Source organism: Maniola jurtina, chromosome 16, assembly GCF_905333055.1.
Source record: "Maniola jurtina chromosome 16, ilManJurt1.1, whole genome shotgun sequence".
Taxonomy (NCBI): Eukaryota; Metazoa; Arthropoda; class Insecta; order Lepidoptera; family Nymphalidae; genus Maniola; species Maniola jurtina.
Window position 1 is genome coordinate 2,071,417 of NC_060044.1, and position 24,446 is coordinate 2,095,862.

Below are 24,446 nucleotides of genomic sequence, written 5' to 3' on the forward strand. Positions count from 1 at the left end.
CATACAGCTGTAAATTAAATGTTGTATTGTAGCTTAGCTCAAAATCTCTCGATGTAGTAAAAAATAATAAAAAGGGTTGTCGGAAGTGTTTTTGCAGTAGGTAATTTACAATAATTTGTGAATTTGCATTATTTTACGATAATTTTTTCGACTTTCTTATTTTTTTCAAAAGTTATGGAAATGTGAACAGTTTGTTTTGTAATGTTGACGCTAGGACAGTATTGTTTCCCTTCGAATAAGCCCATTTTTATCTCAGTAAGTCCAAAACTTTGAGAGATATGATTTTTTTCGTACACATTTCAACAAAAAAACCAAAATGGCTGCCACACAGGTAGGAAGTGGATTGGGCCCAAGTTTAGAGTAAAGTACTTAAAAATAGTTGTTATATAAGTGTTTAAAATATAGCTAGTTCATGTCCAGACACACTGTATATTATATGACTTATAAGACCTTAACTTACTTAATTTGTGCTAAAAGGAGTAATCTTTTCGCTGGGATACTAAAGGACCTCACCTTCTTTCTCAGGGAACAGGGCTAGAACGAGGTTCAAGCACAGTTTATACAGCTCGTCCGTCCACATTCTGTTCACGTGCCTGTTGCCGAACAGCTCCTGAGGCGGAGTGGACAGCGAGATGAAGCCGAGGTACAGTAGAGCGTGCTTGTTTATGACCTTCCTCGTAGCGTCCGTGCTACGCTTGTAGATCTTTATCGATGTTTTTAACGCTATGTCGCGGATCTCTTCGTTTTCACTCACTGAAAATCAAAGTCTATTTAAGTTTATAATGTAAAGGATTATTAAAATGATACGAAAGCTTGGGAATGACTTGAAACTGACCTCAGAAAAGTGGGAAAGTCATTTGTGGGAATGAGTGTAATATTTTATAATAAAATTCCACAGTCAATATTAGACTTGCCTTTACCAAAGTTTAAAAAATCCATTAATAGTATGCTCCTGGCAAAAGCATATTACACAATCGAAGATTATGTAAATGATAAAAAAGCATGGATTTGACTCGCTCCAGCAATGCGCGGGTCTGCAATTGCTTGTATAGTATATAATATTATTGTAAATTGAACAATTGAAAAGAGCAACCGCCGAGTTTCTTGCTGGTTCTTCTCGGTAGGAACGGCATTCCGAACCAGTGGTAAATTATTTGACGATTCAAAAGCACTTTGTGTTGTGTTCAAAAGTTTATTTGAATAAAAATCTATTCTATTCTATTCTATTCTATTCTTGCCAATCCGCTTTGATAGCTCTAATAAGTTTATGTGATTTTAAAAAAAGGATACCTGGCTGAGTTTGTTATGGGCTCTTCTCAGACTTGGGCGCGTTTGGAACCCTCGTAGCTTTAGTTTTAAGTTACGTAATTAATTATCACCACTATATCGTACAAAAACAATTTCGACCATCAAAAAGAGTACAGTTGTACCAACTTTGACTAAATGATTTTGACGTTGACTAAATATATTAAAGGAAAATGCACAGCTATACTATAACTACTGGACGGATCGGACTGAAAGTTGCCATGCAGATAACTATTATGTCGTAGACATCCGCTAAGAAAGGGTTTTTGGACAAATCAAGCCGTAAGGAGGTACGTACATAGGGTTTGAAATTTGAGAAGTCCACGCGGACGAAGTCACGGGAATAAGCTAGTAATATTATAAAAGCGAAAATGTGTATCTGTCTGTAACCTTTTCACCCGTGAAAAGGTGCCTATGATCGATTCAATAAACTGACCTTGACATAAGGCATAGAGATAGCTTGCACCATGTTGCAACAAAAATATCAATCCAGCCAACAATTGGGATAATAGCAATGATGAATGCAGGTGAAAATTATTTTAATGATATATAGCTATACTAGAGGATGCCCGCGGCTTCGCCCGCGTGGATTTCGGTTTTTTAAAATCCCATAGGAACTCTTTGATTTTCCGGGATAAAAAGTCAAATGCTTGCCTTTCCCCCGGATGTATCCCATGTCTGTACCTAAAATCGACAAACAGACAGATACACTTTCGCATTTATAATATTAGTATGGATTATCTTTGAGTGATATAAATTATGGCGTAAAAAAAAGTTCGCTTCCTGTAGGACACGCAAACAAAATCGCGGGGAAAAGCTTATTTTCAATAAATTTAAACCTACTTACAGACATGGCAAACCAACGCGGCTACATATTTATGTGCCCTCGGCGGTCTCATAATACACAACTCTTCCAACATTTCCAAAGCTAAGAACGCAGACTTCTCCTCCGTGACCAAATGCTTCAAATATTCAACAGCCTCGTCCGTCACCACGGGCGCTTCTAAGTAAATCTTCCTCAGCAACACATCCTTGCTAGCCTCCATTATCGGGTCACCCCGTTCCGCAACTTGGGTAATTAAAGCACAAAGCAATTGATTGTAATTCTCGTCGTGTTTCTCGTGTAGTTTTGGCTGCAGAGTTACAGGATGCCGGTTAAAACCTTGCATGAAAGCATACTCTTCATACAGCCACGATAATGCCAAGTCCATCCTATTCAACGGATCTTCCAATATGTAGTTGAGAACCAAATCCCGTATCTCGAGAGTGTAACTCGATGCGAAGATCGTAATAAATTTCGAGCGAATTTGTGCAGCTCCACCAATAATACTCTCTTTCTCTGCTCTTAGAATTCTTTCAACCGCTTGTAAGATCAACTTTTCTTTGATCTCTTTTGGTATTGGACGCGTTAATTCCTGCAGTTTGAGCAATTTGACTTTTTGCTTTAACTTTGGGACTGTCGGTGTTGGTGGAGGAATTAACTTCTCCTTTTCCTTAGTCTTTCTTTCCTCTTCTTTCAGATGTTCTTGTCTCGTTTCTTCCATGAGTTTGGATACAGCATTTTCCATTTGCTTATCAGCTTTGGTTGATTCCTGGAGTTTCGCTACAGCGTTTTTGAGCGTTAATTTTTCGTCATCATCTCTTAGTAAAGGTATTTTGGCTTCTGAATCAAATGTTGGTGGAACGATATTGGCAGTACTGATCATCGGAGGTTGTTCATCTTTTACTAACGCAAGCATCATTTTCGCCAGACTTCGCTTCTGAACTTTTGTTCCTGAATTAGGTATGGGTTTATATTCAGTCATGAAAAAGTCTGGCATGGTGATTGGTAAATTATTTAGTAATGTTGCCATTACTAGGTTAACAACGTTTTCTACGTTGTTCAATCCATCAAATATAGAGTCTTCTGTTGCTGTGGCTTTAGTTGTTAAAACTGGTGAAGTAGGTAAAGGAGGTACAGTAGTTTGGTTACTGTCTTCATCAAAAATGTTGAAATCACTTCGACTATTACTGTTACTGTCACTTCCCGGAGCGCTTTGAGGTGAATCTATTCTAACTCTTTTGGCTGGAGTATCTCCATTCTTGATCTCCCCCAAACGCTTATTCCTCCTTTCCTTAGGTAATACTTTATTTATTTCTTGTGGAGTCATTCCTATGTCTAGGAGCAATTGAGTGAGCTGAGGCATTACGTCACCAGCAGCGGGATGTTTGACCAATATCAACAGTTGCATCTTCAAATGTTTGCGAACAGAATTCACTTGGGACTGTGATAAAGTTGGTGGTAATGTTGTGTGGAGGTCTCCCAATGCTTGGATGATGTTTGGCAAATACTTGGGCCTCAGTTTGGCAATTATACACAAAGTTGTCATACAAGCCATGAGGTTATTGCTTGATATGTGTTGAGAGTTGTGAAATTTGAGGAGCAGTTGAAAAATATGCCTGGAATGATTGTTACAATTTAAAACACAACTCAAAATATTGTTCAAATTAATTAAGTAATATGCAAGATTAACTATATCGCTTATTTAAAAACTAACAAGAATAACAAAATCAATATTTTCAAGCTTTTCAATAATTATTTCCAGTTACACAAAAGTGAAAAAATAGAAAAATTGTATTTGAAAATAAATATGTATATGTATAATTGAAAATTATCAATATGTGTTGATTTCAAGATACTAAGTTTCTCTGTGACCTAAAGTAAAGAATAATTAAACTATTTACTCAGATTCCTCTTCCATAGCTTTTCTTTTGAGGAAAGGCAAATTGGTTGGCAAACGATCAAGACTCAAGACATCGTCTGAATTTTTGGAAGGGTCTGCACTTTGTAACACAACCATCTCTTCAAGAAACTTGATAGAAAACGTCCGTATACCTTCATTGTCGCTATCAATCATATTTAAAATTAGGAGCTGAAAAAAATACACATTGTAGTTTGAAAAAAGAAACTAGTCTTTTCATTTCAGCTTATTTTCAGTTAGTGTACCATAGATAGAACTTGCATTATAAGCTCAATTAAAATAGCAAACCTACGAAAAAATGGCTTAAATTATTCACTTAAAAATATATAAGTATAAAATATAAACCTAAAGGCCTTAATGTTTAACAAACTCTAAATATATTAAACCAAAAAATGTAAAAACAAAACTTTCAATAGATGTCATACAATTTAAATCATGGCAAAACTATAGACAGTGAAATATTTGGTTTAAAATCAAAGTACAGTGCCACCAACTTATCTGTTCAGGTAACCAAAGGACCGGCAGAACGGAGGCGGACGTTTTAACCACTAGGCGTTTACAGCAGGAGGTATTGACTATCAAACCAAGGCTGTTATCATTTGAATAAGGCTATGCTCACCTTTAACAGACATAGCTCAACCGATTGTGATGCTGAAGTGGCTATTGCCCCCAACACATAGTTTGGAATACCGATAGATGTTGGGGTCCAAGAATGCTAAAATGATGACCTCACACTGGAAAGTGCAGCGTTGGAAGAGCTCCTACTAGGTGGAGAGACGACATCAAACGAGGCAGGGAGTCACTGGATCAGGTGACACAAGATTGTGAGGCTAGTCCCTATAAGAGTTCTATGTCTAGCAGTAGACGTCTATCGGTTGTCATTAATGATGAGACTCACCTTTAACTTAGCAAGCTGTTCCCACACATATTGCTTGTCAGATACATCAGCTGTGCCTTTGTAGATCCACAGCAGAACATTCCTGTACACTAAGCTTGCAGCTTGAATAGCCCTCTTCTGCACAGCTATGATTGGATCTATCACTAACAGCTGCAGCTGTGTTATTATTTTAGGTAGACAGTTTTGGTGTGATTTGCTAAGATAAAATAAATAGATTGTGGTTATTAGTGGTTTCTACAAAGTAGGTTCTTACTGTACTGTAGCAGCGTGGGAGGGGTGTGATGACATATCACAACATCTCAGTGATTTCTCGACTAGTGATAACTGTCAGCTCTCCCTCACTGCTCCAACACCGCAAGAGCCTACTCAGTTATCTATACTAATATATAAAATTGGAGTGTCTGTCTGTAATTTCGAAATAACTACCTCATATTAAGCTCATATGGTTATTTGAACGATACCATAACTGAATCACACGTTTTTAAAATTTTTGTCTGTCTGTCTGTCTGTCTGTCTGTTTGAAAAGGCTAATCTTTGGAACGGCTGAACCGATTTTGACGGGACTTTCACAGGCAAGTATAGGATTGACCAGGGCATAATATAGGCTACTTTTTTAACCGACTTTTAAAAAGGGAGTTGTGTTTTTCTACCAATGTACACCGAAATCTCCGAGATTTCTGAACCGATTTGCGTCATTTCTTTTTTAATCGATAGAGGAACTTTGCGACATTGTTTCATAAAAAATTTGGAGTCCAACTTCTCAATCCTGATGCTGCAGGGGATCTGACCAATCCACGCGGGCGAAGCTGCGGGCATCAGCTAGTGCACAATATTATTGTGCATAACTGAGTAGACACAACATAAGCTACTTAAAAACAGCAGATCATAGACATGGGTGTAAGATCTGGAGTCTAATGACTTTAATTTAACAGCTTATATAAACAATGAGGGCTAAGTTGGAGCATGCTTGCTAAGAAGATGCTTATTCACTTTTGCCTTAAAGGTATTTAAGTTATACTTGGGAGGAAACACTCACACTGGAAGAACATTCTACACCTAACTGTTTTATATCAGAAATGTTGAGCAATAATATTTATAACAAGTGGATTAGATGACAACCACATAAGGGTGATAACGTTCACAGTTTCTTGCTGTTCTGTGATAGAAATCTTGTTTCTGACCAGTATGAGATAACCCTGAGCAAACTTTATTTAAGGACTCCTTGCTTGCGTGTACTACGTACCTAAATTTTTACCTAGCCGTCAGTCACAGTAACAAGGCCCTCATTAACCTAAATAGTACCTACAGAACTATTTTGTAAGTACTAAATTTACACCTACCTCAGCTCCTCAATGAAGCCAACAACCAGTTTTTTAACCTCAGGAGACTTATCGCTGACAAAACTTAAGATGTTTTCCATGTAAACTGGTACCATGGTAGGTACTTGGTGTAACAAAACTTCGATAATTTTCCGCAAAAGATTCGCCTTTTTCTTGCCCTCGGACATTCCAGCCTCGTTTATCCATTGTATTAACTGAAAATGAAGGGGGAATGAAACACCGTGGAAATAATTTATAAGTATATTTCGATAATTTATCAAGGTTTTGTAGACTGAACACACCTGATTTTGCGCTGTAACATTAGATCCTTGCTGATGTTTACTTGCCATTTTTGTTCTTATAACCTACTGTAATATTATTGACAACAAATTCATGAAATTAAATAAAGATTAGTATGCATTTTTTATAAAAAATACGGAAAATCCAAGCTAAAACGTAACGAATCACGCAAAGAAATATTATTTGAAAATGTCATCTGTCAAATGTCAAACTCAAGTGTGCCAATGTGTGTTTCCAGTAAAGATTGTAATTGTACCCAGTTCCCACAGGGATTCGCCCTAAATTACCCCAAAATAATTGAAATGCCTCCCCTGATTTAAGCTAGAAAACTAATTATTTATTATTCTGCAACGCAGTATTAATTCTGCTATTTTCTAGCCTTTTTGAACCTATCTTTAAAATCTAAAAAAATACAAAATTTACATTAGATTGGTAAAAAAGTAAGGTAGGTAGATATAATAATACCATCATAAGTTTCACTTTACACAAAACTACTCTAAATTGTTTATTAAGTGAATTATATATTAAGTAACTAAATTCAATTCCTGTCAACAAAAAATAAGTGTATCTAATATTAATCGTTTTACTCTAAAATAGGGTGAAATCCCAAAAACTAGAAACACTTTACTTTCATACAAACGTCAATCAACACAACGTTCACAGATATAACAAAGTCTACAGGTTATACTCAGATAACTAACCTAGAAGATTTTAATATTACAGTAGAAACGGGTAACTTTCATAATATAATAGTGTAAGATTTTACGTTTACAATTATAACAAAATATAAAGTAATATGAAAGTAGGTAATAAAGTAAAACGAATTTTGGAACTCTCGGTTAAAGTATGAATTTATTAAATAATTATTTTAATAATTACAATAAAAGCGGTGCTCGATGAGGAATATAAAGGTTTTGCATTTCAAAATCTCTCGGTTTGTTTTGTTCTTCGAGTTCTAAATATGCGCTGCGTACCACCAGGAGACAGTAAAAAATAATCACTGGAAAAAAATCTGCGTATTAATTATCACGGATCGATATTGATTAAGGAGAATCGATATGTATGAAATTAAAGTAACTTCACACAAGCTTGATTGATTGCTTCATCCAATGACAAAAGATTTAGTTCATTTTTTATATCAGTATCAGTTCAGTAACGTAGTTCGGTTTCAGGTTTCATATATTTTGGTGTCATTCATGAAATACTATAGGATATATTATAATTTTATTACTTTATCTATACCTAACTAGGTACATATTGTAAATGTAGGTAAAATATGTATTAGAATGTAATAAGATTTTAATAATACGAATTGGATGAGACCTAAGTGTAGGTAGGTAGGATATTGTTCAAACTGAAACAAATAAAATAAAAATAAAAGTTCTGACTCATATCATCACCATCCGATCAACGTCAAGCCCGAACCTTTGTTCTTAGAAAGTTGAAAAGCACAGAAATTGCTTTTATAATTATTCAGGTAAGGCGGATTTTCCGATACCTATTCCCATGGAAGTAAAGCCACGGCCGGTTGTTATTTTACGACATAGAAGGCAACCGCATAGATTCAAATGAATCATAATATGATCCATTTGAATCTATCTATCATTATTTTATGAAATGAAAACTCTTGTGTGACTAAGAGCCTCGATAGCTCAACCGGTAGAGGAGTGGACTGAAAACCGAAAGGTCGACGGTTCAAACCCTGCCCGTTGCACTATTGTCGTACCTACTCCTAGCACAAGCCTGACGCTTAGTTGGAGAGGAAAGGGGAATATTAGTCATTTAACATGGCTAATATTCTTTAAAAAAAAAAAAAAACTATTAGGTAATTTGTTGTCTTTAATGAACTTACCACACCACTTGAGTAGAGTGATCGTCGCAATGAAGTGTAAAAATACGGCGGAAACGATCACAGTCGCCAGTGCTAATACAAGCAAGAACAACCCACTGTTATAGTATGTTTTCATGTAAATTGATTTGTTCTGAAAAAGAAAAAAAAGAAAGTGATTTTCTGACGTCTTTTTTCTAAAAAGCGGTCCTTAAATAAGTACCTATAGTAACAGATAAAACGTGGAAAAATTCTAAAACAACTTCAAAATTTAAACCTAACTTAAAACCTTGGTCATACATAATGTGTAGCATTTTATTTTTTAAAAACATCATTTTTTTCTTCTCAATAAATACTAGGGAAAACAACTCTTGAAATTTTTTTTTTACTCAAAATCAGTTTTCTCTCACGCCTTAGTCCGCGTGTATAGATTTAAGATGTTTAAAGATCCCCTTGAAATTTCCCTACTGCTTAGGCTGTGCTGCTTATAAAATCCATCATTATCATCAAAATTGTTTCAGCCATTTTTAAGATTACTTGGACAGACAAATATTTTGAAAACGGGTAACGGGGTTTTTTGAACGATAAACAATTTCAATTTTTTATGAAATAACCACAAAATATAGGTACATGGTTTTCGGATTTTTCCATGTGCCTATTAGTGCTTTAAGACATTGTTACTTGCGTTTCGTGTTTTGGTTCCCCCTTGTATTGACAGCCAGACAGACAACGAAGTGATCGTTTAAGGAATCTTCTTTCCTTTTGAGGTACGGAACCCTAAAAATGGATCGCATTGTAAGAAAACCTAGTTTTTCAATGAGAAACTCACCATGTGAACGCCAACTATGAGTAGTAAGCTTATTATTAGGTAATACAGATACACCAGTAAAAGATATGCGTGTGTAATATAAAGGCTCTGAGCGATTCTAGTCATTTCTTCAGGCGTGTGATCCGGAACTGGTTCATTTTTGTGAGTTGAAACGAATACGATCACTCTGTAGAGAGAGAACGATACAGCACTTATGGAGAGCAGGGAAAATACCTGAAAGATGAACAAAAAAATCATTTCTCGCTGGTTCTTCTCGGTAGGAACGGCATTCCGAACCAGTGGTAAATTATTTGACGATTCAAAAGCACTTGTAAAATTTTATTTGAATAAAAACCTATTCTATTCTATTCTATTAATTTTAGTTAAATTTTAGAAACTGCAACTTTATTAGTAGTATAGATGGATCTTTATATAGTTAGCAATAATTTCCGTGCCTGGAAAGAATGACATCCCTCTCGATACAATAGCCCTCACTTTTTTGGATGTACCTAACATCCGTCAGGTCGATTTTTTTCGTATAAAATGTAGCCTATGTCATAATAATCGGCCAAGTAGTTTAGGTGCTACGGTGGAACACACATAAATACAAACCTACATTCATACATACATAGATAGACTGCTAAAATCATAATCCTTCCTTTTGGCTTTGCCGTAGTCGGGTAAAAACAGTTAAATTCTAATATTTTATTCTAATATCTAATAGCCACTAGCATACTATGTATAAACTTTGAAAACCAAACCTTACCTAACAGTTTACACTATGGATTTTTTTAAAAGTGATAACTTCACTTGTGGCTCAATTATTTTTTAATCAAACTACCGTTTGTGGCTGTTTTGACAGTTCCTTAAAATATTTTGAAAACAACATCAAAATACTAAAAACTTACTATAGAAATATATCCAATCACGAGTGATCCAACTCTCAGAGGTACACAACAACAACACTTCTTCAGTCTCGGCAACCGTATATCCATCATTATTTCAAACAAAGTTCCAACACTACACAATAAAATATATTTGCCCTGCCTAAAAATCTAACCTGCCTTGTAATAAAACCTAAAATTAATTCGCCAAAAAAAAAATAAGCGTTTGTACAGTTTTAAATTACGATCACACCATAATAAAACACCTTTACACTTTCAGAAAAAAAGTTAACTATTAAGGTAAGTAAAGATCAATTAAAAAAAAAATTTAATAAACCTTCCTTTTCTTAGGAAAAAACGGTGAAAATAGAAAACATGTAAAAATAGAGGGCTATCAATAAAGGGACTTGGTTTACTAGTAATGTATTTGTACTTGATATTTGGGCGTTATCGTTCTTATCAGATTAGGCGCGCAGTGATAAAAATATTGACTGACCAGGCTGTGCAAATACTGAAGAGGTAAAAACTGCATTATTACTTCCGAAAATTCTTCGACAAATTATAAAATTAACATTGTTACAAGAGGCCTACTTTTCAGGAAGAGCATTTTTGTGTTTTATTTTAACACTTATGAACATATTATCGTATGCAATAATATAATTTACAATCCTCATCAACACCGGTCGAGCAACCGGTAAAGCAAAAGCTTGAAAAAAATATAATCATTTTTTTGAAACTTTTCCGAGTTTGAATAATGTGTGATGTGAGAGGAGATTTCAAATCAACAAGAAAGCAAAACGCCACTCCAGCTGTTGTGGTGCTGTTGTAAATACGGGCGATCCGAGTTCGGGAAAAGGGAGGAGGTGAGTTTTAAGGGTAATAAATAGTTTATCTCGATTTCCGGCAAAACTACAAGTCCTATGGAAAAAAATTAAATGGCAAAGTTATAGGTATAAGAATTATGTTATCTTTGTATTCTGCACTTTTCTGCAACTTACCTCCATAACCTGGCATGAAATTCGAATAATAAAATTGCTAGTTAGGTACTTACTCTTTAGTAAATGGTTATTCCATGAATATTTTTTCAGATTCTTGCAATTTGACATAATAGCTGTAGACCACGATGAATGAATACAACTCTAAAACTAAAGAAATGGGATAATTTTATATATCATAACTAAGTATATAAAGCCCCGATTTCATTGAGAGAGTTTCTAAAAAACATAGGTAGTTTAGAAAGCGATTACAAAACTATGGTGACTGTTTAAAATATCGGGAGAATCCCCCAGACTCTCGCCTAGGGGTCGCCCTACCCAAGCATAGGGCTGTGGAGTCGCCTTTACTCACCCTCACTCGCCACCACTCGCAGTCACTCACTGGCACTCGCAGACACTCGCAGTCACTCGCTGGCACTTGCAGTCACTTACAGTCATCCGCTGGCACTCGCAGTCACTCACTCGTACTCGCAGTCAGTCACAGTCACTCGCTGGCACTCGCATTCACACGCAATCACTCGCAGTATCTCGCTGGCATTCGCAGTCTCTCGCTGGCACTCGCAGTCACTCGCTGGCACGGAACACTCAGTGCGCGAATCTGACTCGCACTTGGCCGGTTTTTAATAGTATTCAAAACAATAATATTCCTATTTTCTGCGTACTCACCAACGAAGAACATTATTCCCAAATACCATCCAATAAGAAGCTCATTTAAGAAGCATAAAGCGAGTAAGCAAGCCACCTCTGTGAGCCAGGTAAAAAAACGGCAAATCAGGTAGTGGTTCAGTAATCTTGGTACGCGCTGAAAATATTAAACTGTTTACGCGTTTACTGTCCTGTGAACCACTTAGCAGGTTGTATACCTTTCAGAACACAATGGAGAATTCTTAGGCACGCAGGTTTTCTCGTGATGTTTTCTTTCGCCATATTCAAATAATATAGAATTTGACATAAGTGCCTTTTAAAAAATTTGAGATATCACTTGGTTTGTAGGTAAGAATATATCTAATTTTTTTTTGTAAATTATAACCTAGCGCATGGCTGCAATCAGACTGCCGGCAAGTGACGAATGAATGACGCTGCTGCCTAAGATGGAGCGCGCTTGCCTGGCTGATGTCTCTTGACTTACTTGACTTCGTCCGGGTGGATTTAGGTTTAATAAAAATCTCGTGGGAACTCTTTGATTATCAGGGATAAAAGTTGCCTATATCAATTTCCGGGATGCAAGCTACCTCTGTACCCATACAAATCGGTTAAACGGATGGGCATTTAAAATTCTGTGGGAAATATTTGATTTTCCGGGATAAGATAAAAGTAGCCTATGTCCTTCCCCAGGATGTAAGCTAACCAGCCACCAAATTTCATCAAAATCGGTTAAACTGTTGGACCGTGAAAAGCTAGCAAACAGACACACTTTCGCATTTATAATATTAGTATGGAATGGATGTTACTTACGCGTGATATACCAATCGCCAAATGAACCAAAAACACCAATAAAACACCTTCGCAAAGCAAAAGGGTAACTTGTGTATAGTACAACAAATAAACATGGTTAGCTGCCGGTTTCCGTTTGACCAGCCAAGCGCCTAATGGAAACTTTTCACCGATCAATATTTCCAAAATGGCCGTTGTAATGAAAACTATGCAGAAAATTGTACGAAACTGTAAATAGAATATTTTCAAATAATTATTCATATGCCCACGTGGGCTCCGTCCGTGTGGATTTAGGTTTTAAAAATCCCGTGGGAACTCTGCTTTTCCGGGATGAAAGTTACTTATGTCAATTTCCGCGACGCAAGCTACGAGTAGCTCTGTACCTTTCATATAAATCGGTTAAACGGATGGGCCTATAAGAATCCCGTGGAAACTCTTTAATTTTCCGGGATAAAAAGTAGCCATTGTCCGTACCCGGGATGTAAGCTAACTTTGTACCTTCCATGAAATCGGTTCAGCGGTTGAGCCGTGTAAATGCAGCAGACAGACAGACAAACTTTCGCATTTGATTTTATATGTCAACGACAGACGTCCACAGCTGCACATAGGTATTTTGTAGGTCCACAATCCACACGCTATGGTCTCGCGATGTTGTACATATCCCTTACCTTATGAGCACTACACATTCAATCACAGTGGACGTCTATCGATTGATAATGATGATGATGAAGTTTTTAAAAGATGTAAATAGGTAGTTACTTATTAATTACTAACCAAAGTCCAAATAAAAATCAAAATGGTACCACATCGTAAGGGGTAAGCCAGCAAAAATTTTTCTACTATTGGCAAAATTACTTCGACATTCACGCACATCCTTATAGATTTTTATCTATAAAATTAGTTATAGGCAAAACATTATCAAAAAAACAGATTTATGATTAATTAAAAACCATTACTAAACTCATAAACGTATAATAAACAAAGTTTTAGTAGGTGAGGTGTGATTGTACCTATATCAAAGTATTTTTAAGTCAAAGTCAATCACTTGTCAATATTAACTTCTTCAATCCTTACATTATGGTATGGTCTTATGGTCTCTACAAATCAAAGAATAGATAATCATAAGAAATAAGGATAAATATAAATAGGTAAACTATTATTTTCTTTGCGTTGCTAAACAGTAGGACCACGCGCAATTAATACCAATTTTTCGTGTGAACTTGTATCATCACTTTCCATCAGGTGTGATTGTGGTCAAGCGCTTGCCTATAGTGGATTAAAACAAAAATCCATACTCCATACTAATAATATAAATGCAAAAGTGTGTCTGTCTGTCTGTCTGCTACCTTTTCACGGTCCAACAATTTAACCGATTTAGAGTTAGCTTACATCCCAAGGAAGGACAATAGGCTACTTTTTATCCCGGAAAATCAAAGAGTTTCCACGGGATTCTTAAAAGCCCATCTGTTTAACCGATTTATGTGAAATTTGGTACAGAGGTAGCTTGCATTCCGGAAATTGACATTGGCAACTTTTTATCCTGGAAAATCAAACAGTTCCTACAGGATTAAAAAAAAATCCACGCAGACGAAGTCGCGGGCATCATCTTGTAAATAATAAAAAAAGAACATTTTGTTCAGTATGGAGTTGTATAGCGCTCACCGCATGTGAAACGTACGCGGAAAATAAATCGCGCGGATAAAAATCGCTGTGTGGGTTAGGCCTTAGCAATAAGGCCTATTGTTGCTTGAACTGGTATAAAGATCAGTCAGGAATTTGGACAGAAAGTGCGCCTACGTCAGAGATATCGTAGGCACCATAATAATATCATCCTTCACAAGTTCACAAGTTTTGATTTGTGCTTCGGCGAAATCATCGGAAGCGGATATGGCATCACGTCGGTCGATGCGTCAGTCTGGATGATCAGTTTGGACTCTGAACTTGTCTATCTGTCTGTGTAATGTATGGATAAATTTTATCTCCCGACTTCATCCGCATGGATTTAAGTTCAGTACTATTTTGTCAGTATTATTTTGCACGCACACCCTCCTAACTTTTCGGAGATGTGCGTTTTAACTTTTATACAATTTATTTTAGTTTATTTATTTTATTCTTAGTGAAGAAAAACATCGTGAAACCTGAAGCCTCAGAGTTCTCTGTTGAAAATAAATGTATAATCAGTCAATTTCACCTTTTATACTCAGGTAGGTATACTAAGTATTTGATCATGCCCGCGGCTTCCCCGTGGATTTAGGTTTTCAAAAATCCCATAAATGGATTTTCCGGGATAAAAAGTAACCTATGTCACTCTTCAGAACTGTACCTAGACCTACTACTCGTATATCCGTGTAAAAAAGTCACGCCGATCCGTTGTTCTGTTGCGGCGTGATATCGATGGAGGACAAACAGCTAATAAAGCAACCAACAAACACACTTTCACATTTATAATGTGGTTAGTGATAGCTAGTTAATGTTTTCGCATTAATAACTAACTACATAATATAGTTAAGTAATTATCACTGCAATAATATTGTTTGTTGACGTCGGTTTTTTGCTGCCCACTATCCAGTGATAACAGATATCAATACGAGGAACGACGCAAATGGTTTCCGAGACCGAACTGATATTGTGTGTTTAGTAAATACACAATTAGTACAACGTGAAAGTAAAGTTCTGAGTTTAAAGTAACTATTACTAAGATAAACCCATTGCCAGCCAACTACTGACCAAGGTTCTCCTCTCCGAATGAGAAGGGTTTAGGCCTTAGTCTGCAACTGGCCCAGTGCGGATTGGCAGACTTCACACACCTTTGAGAACATTATGGTGGAATCTCAGGCTGATATCTATAGACCGAACTTAAACTTTGCTTACTAAGACACTCTTAAAACGAGACAGTGTTATATTGCTGACATAAATCCATCTCGTTTTATTTGAAACTTAAGTCTGAGCAAAGTCAAAGTACGCCCTATAGATCTCAGCATAAGGCTTGCAGGTTTCCTCGCGATGTTTTCCGAGAAGTTTCCCTTGCGCTCCCTAGTGCTCTTCACACAAACGTAGTTTGGTTCTAATCAGGAATTTGACTCAGCGATCTTGTGCAGTCCTCTTACAATAAGTCATCGCGGTTCTCTTTATTGTGATTTCGGTACAGCTGACGGGAAGTGGCTCATTCAGCCTAATATTAACTCCACTGCGGTAGATGAACGTCACTTAATAAATGGTCATCTTTACAACAGACCAGACTATAAGGTGTGGCTAACGATTTTATTTTCTCATGGTCACTATCAAGTCCCAACCTATATTACAACAACTTAATGTTTGTAAGACCAAATTTAATATTCTTAGTTACAAGAAAATAATTGGTGATCTATATAGGCATATATAAAGCCGTAATAGGCTTTCAACAGCTCCTGCGCTTCGCCTCAAGGATTTAATCTTTTAAGTGGAAATGAGTGTAATCTATTACATATTACAAAATTCCGAAATCAATTTTAGACTTGCCTTTACATAAGAAAAAGCTCCTGAAAAAAGCATATTACACAATCGAAGATTAGAATATTAAATATGTACCTAAGTGATAAAAGAGCGTGTATTTGACTTGCAGCTCGCTCCGGAAATGCGCGGGACTGCAACTATTTTTATACGTTTGGCATATTATCTACCTAATATTAATGTAAATCGAATCTCTGAAAAGAGCAACCGCCGAGTTTCTTGCTGGTTCTTCTCGGTGGAAAAGGCATTCCGAACCAGTATGCATTTGACGATTCAAAATGTCCATCATATTTATAATATGTCGTATTCTATACATGGCATACCTACCTAATATTATTATTGTAAATCGAATCTTCGAAACGAGCCGCCTCCGAATTCCTTGCTGATTCTTCTCGGTAGAAAAGGCATTCTGAACCGGTAATAGAGGCATTCGGTGATTCAAACTGTCCATGTCCGGGATGCAAGTATCTATATCCCAGCTCAAAATTAGTAGGCCGTGAAAAAGTATCAGTCAGGCAGACACACGAGTAATAGATTTGGTTTTTTAACATGACGAGATTGTTTTCCGATATTTTTTCTCCTATCAAAAGATTTCACAGAACCCTAATCTCAAAAAGCAAAAAAAGGAAACAAACATGTATTTTCCAGCAGATAATTGAATGCAGCCCGCAAACATAATAGACTGTTATCAATATATTATATGCGATATAAATATACATAGGTACCACGGGTAACAGAGTACAGACATAACTAAGTCTCATACCGAGTGGACGTATTGTCATACTCAATTTTGCAATTTAAATCGAGTTTTTTTTTCATAAACATGTTTTGTGAGATACCGGTATTTGGAAGATGCTGTTTTTGTTTGCCTCTGAGGAGAGGGATATTGATTTTTGGATACCTAAATATAGTGAGTATATACCTAACTCTACAACTAGTGGTCGTTGTATTCATCTAGTATTACAGGGCATTAAATACTTTAGAGTTTATACGGTTTTGTCGTAGGAAGATCCAAGGTTAATAAAATAACATTAATGTGCCTTGAATGCGTTATAAGAATTTTTTTTAACTGCACGGCAAACAGCCCGATTCATCCAGTTGACCTGTTTGTTGAAATACATAGACTGCTAAAATCATAACCCTTCCGTTCGGCTTTGCCGTAGTCGGGTAAAAATCAGTTAGTCACCTTTTCCTTTTATATAGTACTTGATTGATGATGCCCGTGATTTCGTCCGCGTGGATTTAGGATTTTAAAAATCCCGCGGGAACTCTTTGCTTTTCCGGGATAAAAAGTTGCTTATGTAAATTTCCGGGACGCAAACTACCTCGGTTCCAAATTTCATACAAATCGGTTTAACCGATGAGCCTTTAAGAATCCAGTACGAACTCTAGGTCAACGGGAAGTATCCTATTGGTTTTGATTCCCTTTTTTTGACAGACACGACGGACAGACAAATAGACAGATAGATAGACAACAAAGTGATTCTATAAGAGTTCCTTTTGATGAATCTTTTTTTTTTTGTTACAGCTGTTCGCGGCCTTTATGGTCGGAGTGTTCAGTTACGCTATACACCACGACCATGCCTTGACTATGGTGTTCCACGGAGTGGCTGGTGACATGGACAACTGGGTCTGCCTCGTGTTATACTGTACCGATATAGTTCTCAGCGCCGTTTTACTGTACGGAGCTCACAGAGTAAGCAAACCCCTGAATATTATACTGACTTATTAACCCCCAACCCAAAAAGAGGGGTGTTATAAGTTTGACGTGTACATATCTGTGTATCTGTCTGTTGCATCGTTGCTCCTAAACTAATGAACCGATTTTAATTTAGTTTATTTTGTTTAAAAGGTGGCTTGATCGAGAGTGTTCTTATAGCTATAATCCAAGAAAATCGGTTCAGCTATTTGAAGATTATTATCAGGTCTTTTCTAGTTACTGTACCTTCACTTGTCATGGGTGTTATAAATTTTTAATTTACACTTGTTTAAATTAGTAATAGAAAAGTGGTAATTAAGAAAATTAAAGACATAACTCCCCTGCCAAGAAACGAACAAAAAATTTAAATCAATCACATTTATTGTCTTTAAAAATTCGTCAGTACCTCCATAACTATCCCATCCCATATAATATCCCATAGTGAACAAGTGTAAACACCCCCGACAAGTGAAGGTTACAGTAACTAAAAAAGAGCTGATATCTTTCAAACGGCTGAACCGATTTTCTTGGATTATAGCTAAGAACACTCTCGATCAAGCCACCTTTCAAACGAAAAAAACTAAATTAAAATCGGTTCATTAGTTTAGGAGCTACGATGGCACACACAGATACACACGTCAAACTTATAACACCCCTCTTTTTGGGTCGGGGGTTAAAAATCAGCTTTATCACACTCTCCGTAGTATAATTCTATAGAATGTCGACGATGGGCAATCTTGCGCCGATGCTCTAAGCTTTGGATATTTCATTTCAGCAAATAATAATCTACCTCAGAGTGTTCTACTACTATGCTCTCTGCACGTTGGCTGCTGTGGTCATCTTGGAAATCATTGTAGCCTCTCAAAGGCCTTTTTACCTGGAAATCGAATTGTTGCCTGTATTCTTCGCTGGATTATGTAAGAACTTTTTATTTTAATCATCCTTTCTCTCAATTTAATGATTCTAGGTTAACGGGAAGTACTCTATAGGTTTTCTTGACAAACACTACAGACGCACAGACAGACAGACAACGAAGTGATCCTATAAGGGATCCTTTTTCCTTTTGAGGTACGGAACCCTAAAAACCGATAGATGTTTGGGGTCCCTAGGTCCCTACAGATGACATCAAACGAGTCGCAGAGAACCGATGGATGGCAGTGTTAACACGGTCCAGCAGTGGGCGTCTATCGGTTGATGTTAATAACGAGGGAATTTCTAGGGTAATCACGAGGATCCTTCCACACAAATCTCGACTAAGGGGTTTATTTATGATGCGTGATAATTACATAAGAATTTTCTTGTGATGATAATTCGGTGGGCTCCCAGATCCGCATACAACTCGACTAAGAATTTTGATTTTGATTCGAATACTATCCGATGTTAGTGAAGCCTGTGCTCTCCGAGACATGTAAAGCTAAATTCGAACTTCCAAAATCGATTACCCATCCCGTTACCGACTTGGGTCAACGTTGCAGCGTAACTGGCGTTATGCACTGTCGTATCTTTTCTCATTTATCGCTCTTATTCTTATCACACTATCACACTATAATATTATAAAGGCGAAAGTTTATATGTGTGTGTGTGTGTGTGTGTGTGTGTGTGTGTGTGTGTGTGTGTGTGTGTGTGTGTGTGTGTGTGTGTGTATGTTTGTATGTTTGTTACTCCTTCACGCAAAAACTACTGGACGGATTTGGCTGAAATTCGGAATGGAGATAGATTATATCCTGGATTAGCACATAGGTTACTTTTTATCCCGGAAAATCGAAGAGTCCCCACGGGATTTCGAAAAACCTAAATCTGCGCGGGCGAAGTCGCCGTTTGGTTTTCCTGGATAAAAAGTTGTCTATGTCAATAACATGGACGCAAGCTATCTCGGTGCCAAATTTCATACAAATCGGTTGAGCGGATGGGTCTTTAGGAATCCCGTGGGTTTTCCGGGATATAAGCTAACTCTGTACCAAATTTCGTCAAAATCGGTTTAACTGTTGGGCCGTGAAAAGGTAGCTGACAGACAGACAGACAGACACACTTTCGCATTTATAATATTAGTATGGATGGATGTAATGTTTAAATTATTTGCCTAGCACACTCCCCACTTATTTTAATACGTTTTTATTAATTCGCTTTCCTGTCGGTCTATTTCTTTGTCCCGATGAGCTAGAGGCTTGAAATTTGAAACCTACCTCCTTAGGATGGAACTGAATAGCGATGGAAGATTAACTAGCTTTCTTGTGTTTTACAGGCATACACATTTACCTGATAATTCTGGTTCGAAGTCTGCTGAGGAAGCTGGAAATATCCAGCCATACATACGAGAACCAGCTACACCAGTTTGTCAATGGCGAAATTATCAAGGAACCAAACACGGTCTACCCTAGCACAGTCGTGCCCGTGGAAACTGCGTAAACTGTGTAAATAATATAAGACTGACCCTTAAAAAAACAGTACTAGTGTAGCAGCCATGCAGCGTATGATAGATAACTTGATAAATAAAAATACCACTACATATTAACTTGTATTACTTGGGCTGTATTTACAATATGTGCTTTGGTTACAATTAAAACTGTGGTAGAAAAACGAGGTACGGAGCTTGATGCTAGACCGAGGTGTTTCGGTCTTGGTGATCTGAAGTGAATTGGTTGAATGCGCTGCCCGGGGTTCGTCCAGGCCAGCAAGATATTTTGAATCGCTCCGAATTCAAATTGTGTTCTCTAAGTGACAGCTGCAAAGTGTGTTGCTTTCTTCGCAGCTGCCGGTCTTAAAAGAGGCTGCATGCCTCTACATCACCCCCCTACGGAGTGAAAAAGAAGAGAAAAGAAAAAGATTAATAAATTATTTGCTAAGCAGCTTGATAGGGTACGAGGAAGCGAACCGTACGACTGGAACATGTGGAATAAATATACATATATTAATTGATTTACTTGTACAGGCGGAAGTTTCTCACGCCGTTGAGTGAAAACATATAATAAGGGTTTGTGGACAAATTGCAGTTTAGCTTTTTTAGCTAAAAAAATGCAATTGGTTGCCAGTCCTTATTAAGTTGCTGTTGTAAACAAGCGCCGACATGAGAGCTAGACGCATCGGTAAATAACCCGAGTTGAGCGTCGGCGACTGGATGAGCTAACAGAGTTGCGTTAGCTAAACTCTCCTTGCACGAGTTGAAACAACGCTCTAAGTCAGGTGCCCAAGTAAACGGCTTGTCGCCTTTACCTTGAATGGCTGACAGAGCATCAATGAGTGGAGAGGTACTGTGGGCTATGCCCGGTAAAACTTATGATAAATATTCACCATACCGAGGAATCTTCGAAGACCTTGTACCGTCTTCGGCAAGGGAAACTCCTGAAGATCCTTAATGGCTAATTTGTGTGGGCCTAGGCGGCGTGGACGACACGATACCGGCGGACCATCCGTCGTTCGGATGAGGTGCACCGTGGTATGTTTGATCTCACGCACAGGCCTGGAGGCCTTAAAATAGCAGGAAACTTGAATAATATTTCTGCTTACCATTTATGGTTTTTTATGCTAACCTGGACATCCGTAGTTATGGATGCCATATAAGAAAGACCAGTCGTGTTGTCGATCAGCCGACCGCTTCTGCAATTTGGCAATAAATTAAAATATGATAAGAAAGCGGCTCCTATAATAGCGGTGTTAACATCGCATATTATAAAGTGCCTATATAGGTAAAAGGTGCCATGATGCCAGGGGGGGACCTCTAAAATTCAGTCTGCCAGTTCGGCAACCTTATCAAATGAAATTTTGGACTGCGCAGCTAATATGGCTTGCAAATATTGTGGCAAGCGGCGCATCCAAAGCTGAGGTAAACAAAAATCTGGTCGGTAAGTAGGTACGTGACCAGCCAGGGAACATAAATGACGAAGAAACTGGGACGGCTTACGATTCCCTCGCACTTCGTCATTAATAATTAAAGACCGGACCCTCTGTTCCATTTTAAATAGCTGAAAACCTTACACAAAATAAAAAGAATCATAACATAAAATATTACAAAAAGAATAATATATAAAATATAAAATAAAATATAAAATGTTTACAAATAATCATTTTTCAAATTTTGATAATTCAAAGTCACTTAATGTCTCTATTGTTTATGCGTGAAGAAGAAAAGTTCTTATACGGAATTTAAAATTTAAAAAGTCAATTGTCACTCCAAAATGTCTTTCACCAAAAAAATGAAAAATAAATGACACAATAATTGCTCGAATATGTTTTGCAGCACAGAAGAAAAAAGTAATGTTTTTATAGAACCTGGATCCTCCTTAGAGCGCCTCGGATATGTCCTCACGAGGCATGTATGAAGTATGAACCAGCGTGTCGGGTCCAAAGGGTTCAAAGGTTCAGTTGTAGCGAGCCAACTATTATGGCAGCAATACCCATATGCTTACGTGTTCTTCTCGGCGATCATCAGAATATGTATATGCTTGCGTGTTCTTCTCGGCGGTCACCCATATGCTTGCGGGGTCACCAGAATATGTAGCAGCCATGCAGCGTATGATAGATAACTTGATAAATAAAAATACCACTACATATTAACTTGTATTACTTGGGCTGTATTTACAATATGTGCTTTGGTTACAATTAAAACTGTGGTAGAAAAACGAGGTACGGAGCTTGATGCTAGACCGAGGTGTTTCGGTCTTGGTGATCTGAAGTGAATTGGTTGAATGCGCTGCCCGGGGTTCGTCCAGGCCAGCAAGATATTTTGAATCGCTCCGAATTCAAATTGTGTTCTCTAAGTGACAGCTGCAAAGTGTGTTGCTTTCTTCGCAGCTGCCGGTCTTAAAAGAGGCTGCATGCCTCTACACTAGCACTTTTGTAGGTTACCTAGTACCTACGTTGATATCTGCGCAGATATCATATTTCTGAATGGCGCGAAAATGTCTCAGCCAATCATGGCTGTTTTAATGGCAAATTTGAATAATACTTACTAAAAAGTTTGTGCAATTCGACCTTAGTGCCTGTAATGTTTGCGTGCAGTTAAAGTATAACTAAATGCGCGCGGTTTTTACATTTTGTTAAAGAGTCGGGATTGAACTCGGTGAACGGTGATAACCTAGTGGTTAATTGTATCTATTTTAATAATATATTATCAGTTTATCCTTTTATTATAATTATTAACGATTGTTGCGCGACCGGTATTACAAGAATCTGCACAAGTGTTAATTAAAAATTTATAACACCCCCGACAAGTGAAGGTTACAGTAACTAGAAAAGAGCTGATAACTTTCAAACGGCTGAACCGATTTTCTTGGATTATAACTAAGAACATTCTCGATCAAACCACCTTTCAAACAAAAACTAAATTAAAATTGGTTCATTAGTTTAGGAGCTACGATGCCACAGACAGGTACACAGATACAGATACACTCCTCTTTTTGGCTGGGGGGTTAAAAAGTAACAAAAATAGCAGTTGTACGCAGTTTTTCAACGAGTGTGAGTTAAAATAATTAATTATTTTTGAGACTGAAGCGGCTTTTAGGGCATTAAGGGACTTGATTTAAAGAAGGGATAAGAATAACATTTCGGTCAAGAGCTAGTCAGACTGCACACGAAGGATTCCGTACGAAATAACACTTTTTTTTTGTCATGGCTGTCATTATGTTTTTTTTCTATTTGTTGTTAAAGCGGCATTAAAAAAACACATTCTGTGAAAATTTTAACTCTTTACCTATTATGGTTTACGAGACAGACAGACAGACAGACAGACAGACGGACAGACGGATGGACGGATGACGGACAGGCGGAGGTTTAGTAATAGGGTTACATTGGTACCCTTCGAGTACGGAAAAGTAAAGGAAAAGGTCTTTTAAAAAAAAAAAACTTTATTGTAATTAAGCTTTGTAACCAAAGATTAGATGAGTTGGATAAGCACCTAATTTATTAATTTTAGTGAATCTCATTCAGTTTATAAATAACTATAGGTGTACTGGACAGATATTAATCCAAGGACATACCGTATTACCTCCACTAATAATCACTAGATGGGTCACTTCAAACAAAAAAAATTTAATGGCTCCTTTTTGTTTATAACTCGATGTCCAGTGGTCATACTTATTAATTTTGACTTCATAGCTCAGTATAGATTGTTACGGCTATACTCAAGTATTTAGACGGTATAAGCCCGACTAGTTTCGATCGTTTTTCATAGGGACTGCGAGACGCACGCGCCGCGGTCCGTAAGGACCGAGCCTTCATAACTTAGCCAACTTAGCTTCATAGAATACGAGTTATGATCGGAATTTCGTGGGTAATTTATAGAGATCGTTGGGTATTACTGACAGTTTGCACCGGAACCTGATGAGCTGACTAAAAAAACGGTTATAACTACTCGAAATAAAATTTTACAGGGGAAGCAAAAAACTGAATGAAAGCTGTTAAAACTTTACGTAATTATACAATTCTGGTCGAAATCACGAATTTAAGACTCAATTTCAGTATCGTTTTCGACCGTTTTATTTGCGAATGAGTTCAGATTTGTATTCAGTTGGCTAAAAACGTTCGAATTCAAAAAGTATTTTAGTAATTACTGTTTAACCGTTTTGTGCGTTAGCTCCTCAATTTATGATTAGGATTCGGATCATATAAGTGCACAAACGTCACTATAGCTTAAGGAATGTACATAATTAGATGTAATTTGCTATTTTTAAAATAAAGATGTCTTTGTTACAAATTGTTTGATTGGCAAACTATTACTAAGTACCCATATTATTATAAATCCGAAAGGGTGT

At 37.1% G+C, this 24,446-nt stretch overlaps 3 protein-coding genes across 6 annotated transcripts in view; 1 reads left to right on the forward strand and 2 right to left on the reverse strand.

Annotated features, from left to right (window-relative positions):
- LOC123872942 (symplekin) overlaps nt 1-6,758 on the reverse strand; it is a 17,032-nt gene extending 10,274 nt beyond the window's left edge. For both annotated transcript variants that reach the window (XM_045917549.1, XM_045917547.1), the window contains exons 1-6: nt 6,566-6,758; nt 6,285-6,478; nt 4,945-5,140; nt 4,030-4,217; nt 2,153-3,744; nt 514-753 (exon numbers count right to left, since the gene is read on the reverse strand). In XM_045917549.1, coding sequence (XP_045773505.1) covers nt 514-753; nt 2,153-3,744; nt 4,030-4,217; nt 4,945-5,140; nt 6,285-6,478; nt 6,566-6,613 — 2,458 coding nt within the window. In that variant the 5' untranslated portion in view covers nt 6,614-6,758. The remainder of the gene's footprint in view (nt 1-513; nt 754-2,152; nt 3,745-4,029; nt 4,218-4,944; nt 5,141-6,284; nt 6,479-6,565) is intronic.
- Nucleotides 6,759-7,403: 645 nt separating this feature from the next.
- LOC123872943 lies at nt 7,404-13,516 on the reverse strand. Of its 2 annotated transcripts, XM_045917551.1 has the most exons (5): nt 13,287-13,516; nt 12,534-12,740; nt 11,745-11,880; nt 11,135-11,228; nt 9,221-9,433 (listed from the first exon to the last, which is right to left on the reverse strand). In XM_045917551.1, the coding sequence occupies exons 1-4, from the start codon at nt 13,383-13,385 to the stop codon at nt 11,149-11,151; spliced, it is 522 nt and encodes a 173-aa protein (XP_045773507.1). In that variant the 5' UTR covers nt 13,386-13,516; the 3' UTR covers nt 9,221-9,433; nt 11,135-11,148. The 2 variants fall into 2 exon arrangements, with proteins under 2 accessions (XP_045773506.1, XP_045773507.1); XM_045917550.1 differs by lacking the exons at nt 11,135-11,228; nt 11,745-11,880; nt 12,534-12,740; nt 13,287-13,516 and adding exons at nt 7,404-7,563; nt 8,416-8,545; nt 10,108-10,512.
- Nucleotides 13,517-16,720: 3,204 nt separating this feature from the next.
- On the forward strand, nt 16,721-22,876 carry LOC123872990. 2 transcript variants are annotated; one of them, XM_045917626.1, is made up of 5 exons: nt 16,721-16,911; nt 17,530-17,697; nt 18,476-18,617; nt 19,943-20,151; nt 22,527-22,876. In XM_045917626.1, the coding sequence occupies exons 1-4, from the start codon at nt 16,825-16,827 to the stop codon at nt 20,104-20,106; spliced, it is 561 nt and encodes a 186-aa protein (XP_045773582.1). In that variant the 5' UTR covers nt 16,721-16,824; the 3' UTR covers nt 20,107-20,151; nt 22,527-22,876. The 2 variants fall into 2 exon arrangements, with proteins under 2 accessions (XP_045773582.1, XP_045773583.1); XM_045917627.1 differs by having other exon boundaries at nt 19,943-20,146; nt 22,522-22,876.
- Nucleotides 22,877-24,446: the final 1,570 nt, after the last annotated feature.

What these genes read in the sequence shown, in the direction of transcription:
- LOC123872943 (XM_045917550.1), bottom strand. Translation starts at nt 10,197, where the DNA reads ATGATGGATATACGGTTGCCGAGACTGAAGAAGTGTTGTTGTTGTGTA. An exon ending in TCATAGTTGGCGTTCACATG is followed by an intron (nt 8,546 to 9,220) that starts GTGAGTTTCTCA and finishes TTTCTTTTTCAG; the next exon opens with AACAAATCAATTTACATGAA. An exon ending in CACTCTACTCAAGTGGTGTG is followed by an intron (nt 7,564 to 8,415) that starts GTAAGTTCATTA and finishes ATTTTTTTCCAG; the next exon opens with TGATTATTTTTTACTGTCTC.
- LOC123872990 (XM_045917626.1), top strand. Translation starts at nt 16,825, where the DNA reads ATGTTTTGTGAGATACCGGTATTTGGAAGATGCTGTTTTTGTTTGCCT. An exon ending in TTTTTGGATACCTAAATATA is followed by an intron (nt 16,912 to 17,529) that starts GTGAGTATATAC and finishes TTTTTGTTACAG; the next exon opens with CTGTTCGCGGCCTTTATGGT. An exon ending in TACTGTACGGAGCTCACAGA is followed by an intron (nt 17,698 to 18,475) that starts GTAAGCAAACCC and finishes ATTTCATTTCAG; the next exon opens with CAAATAATAATCTACCTCAG.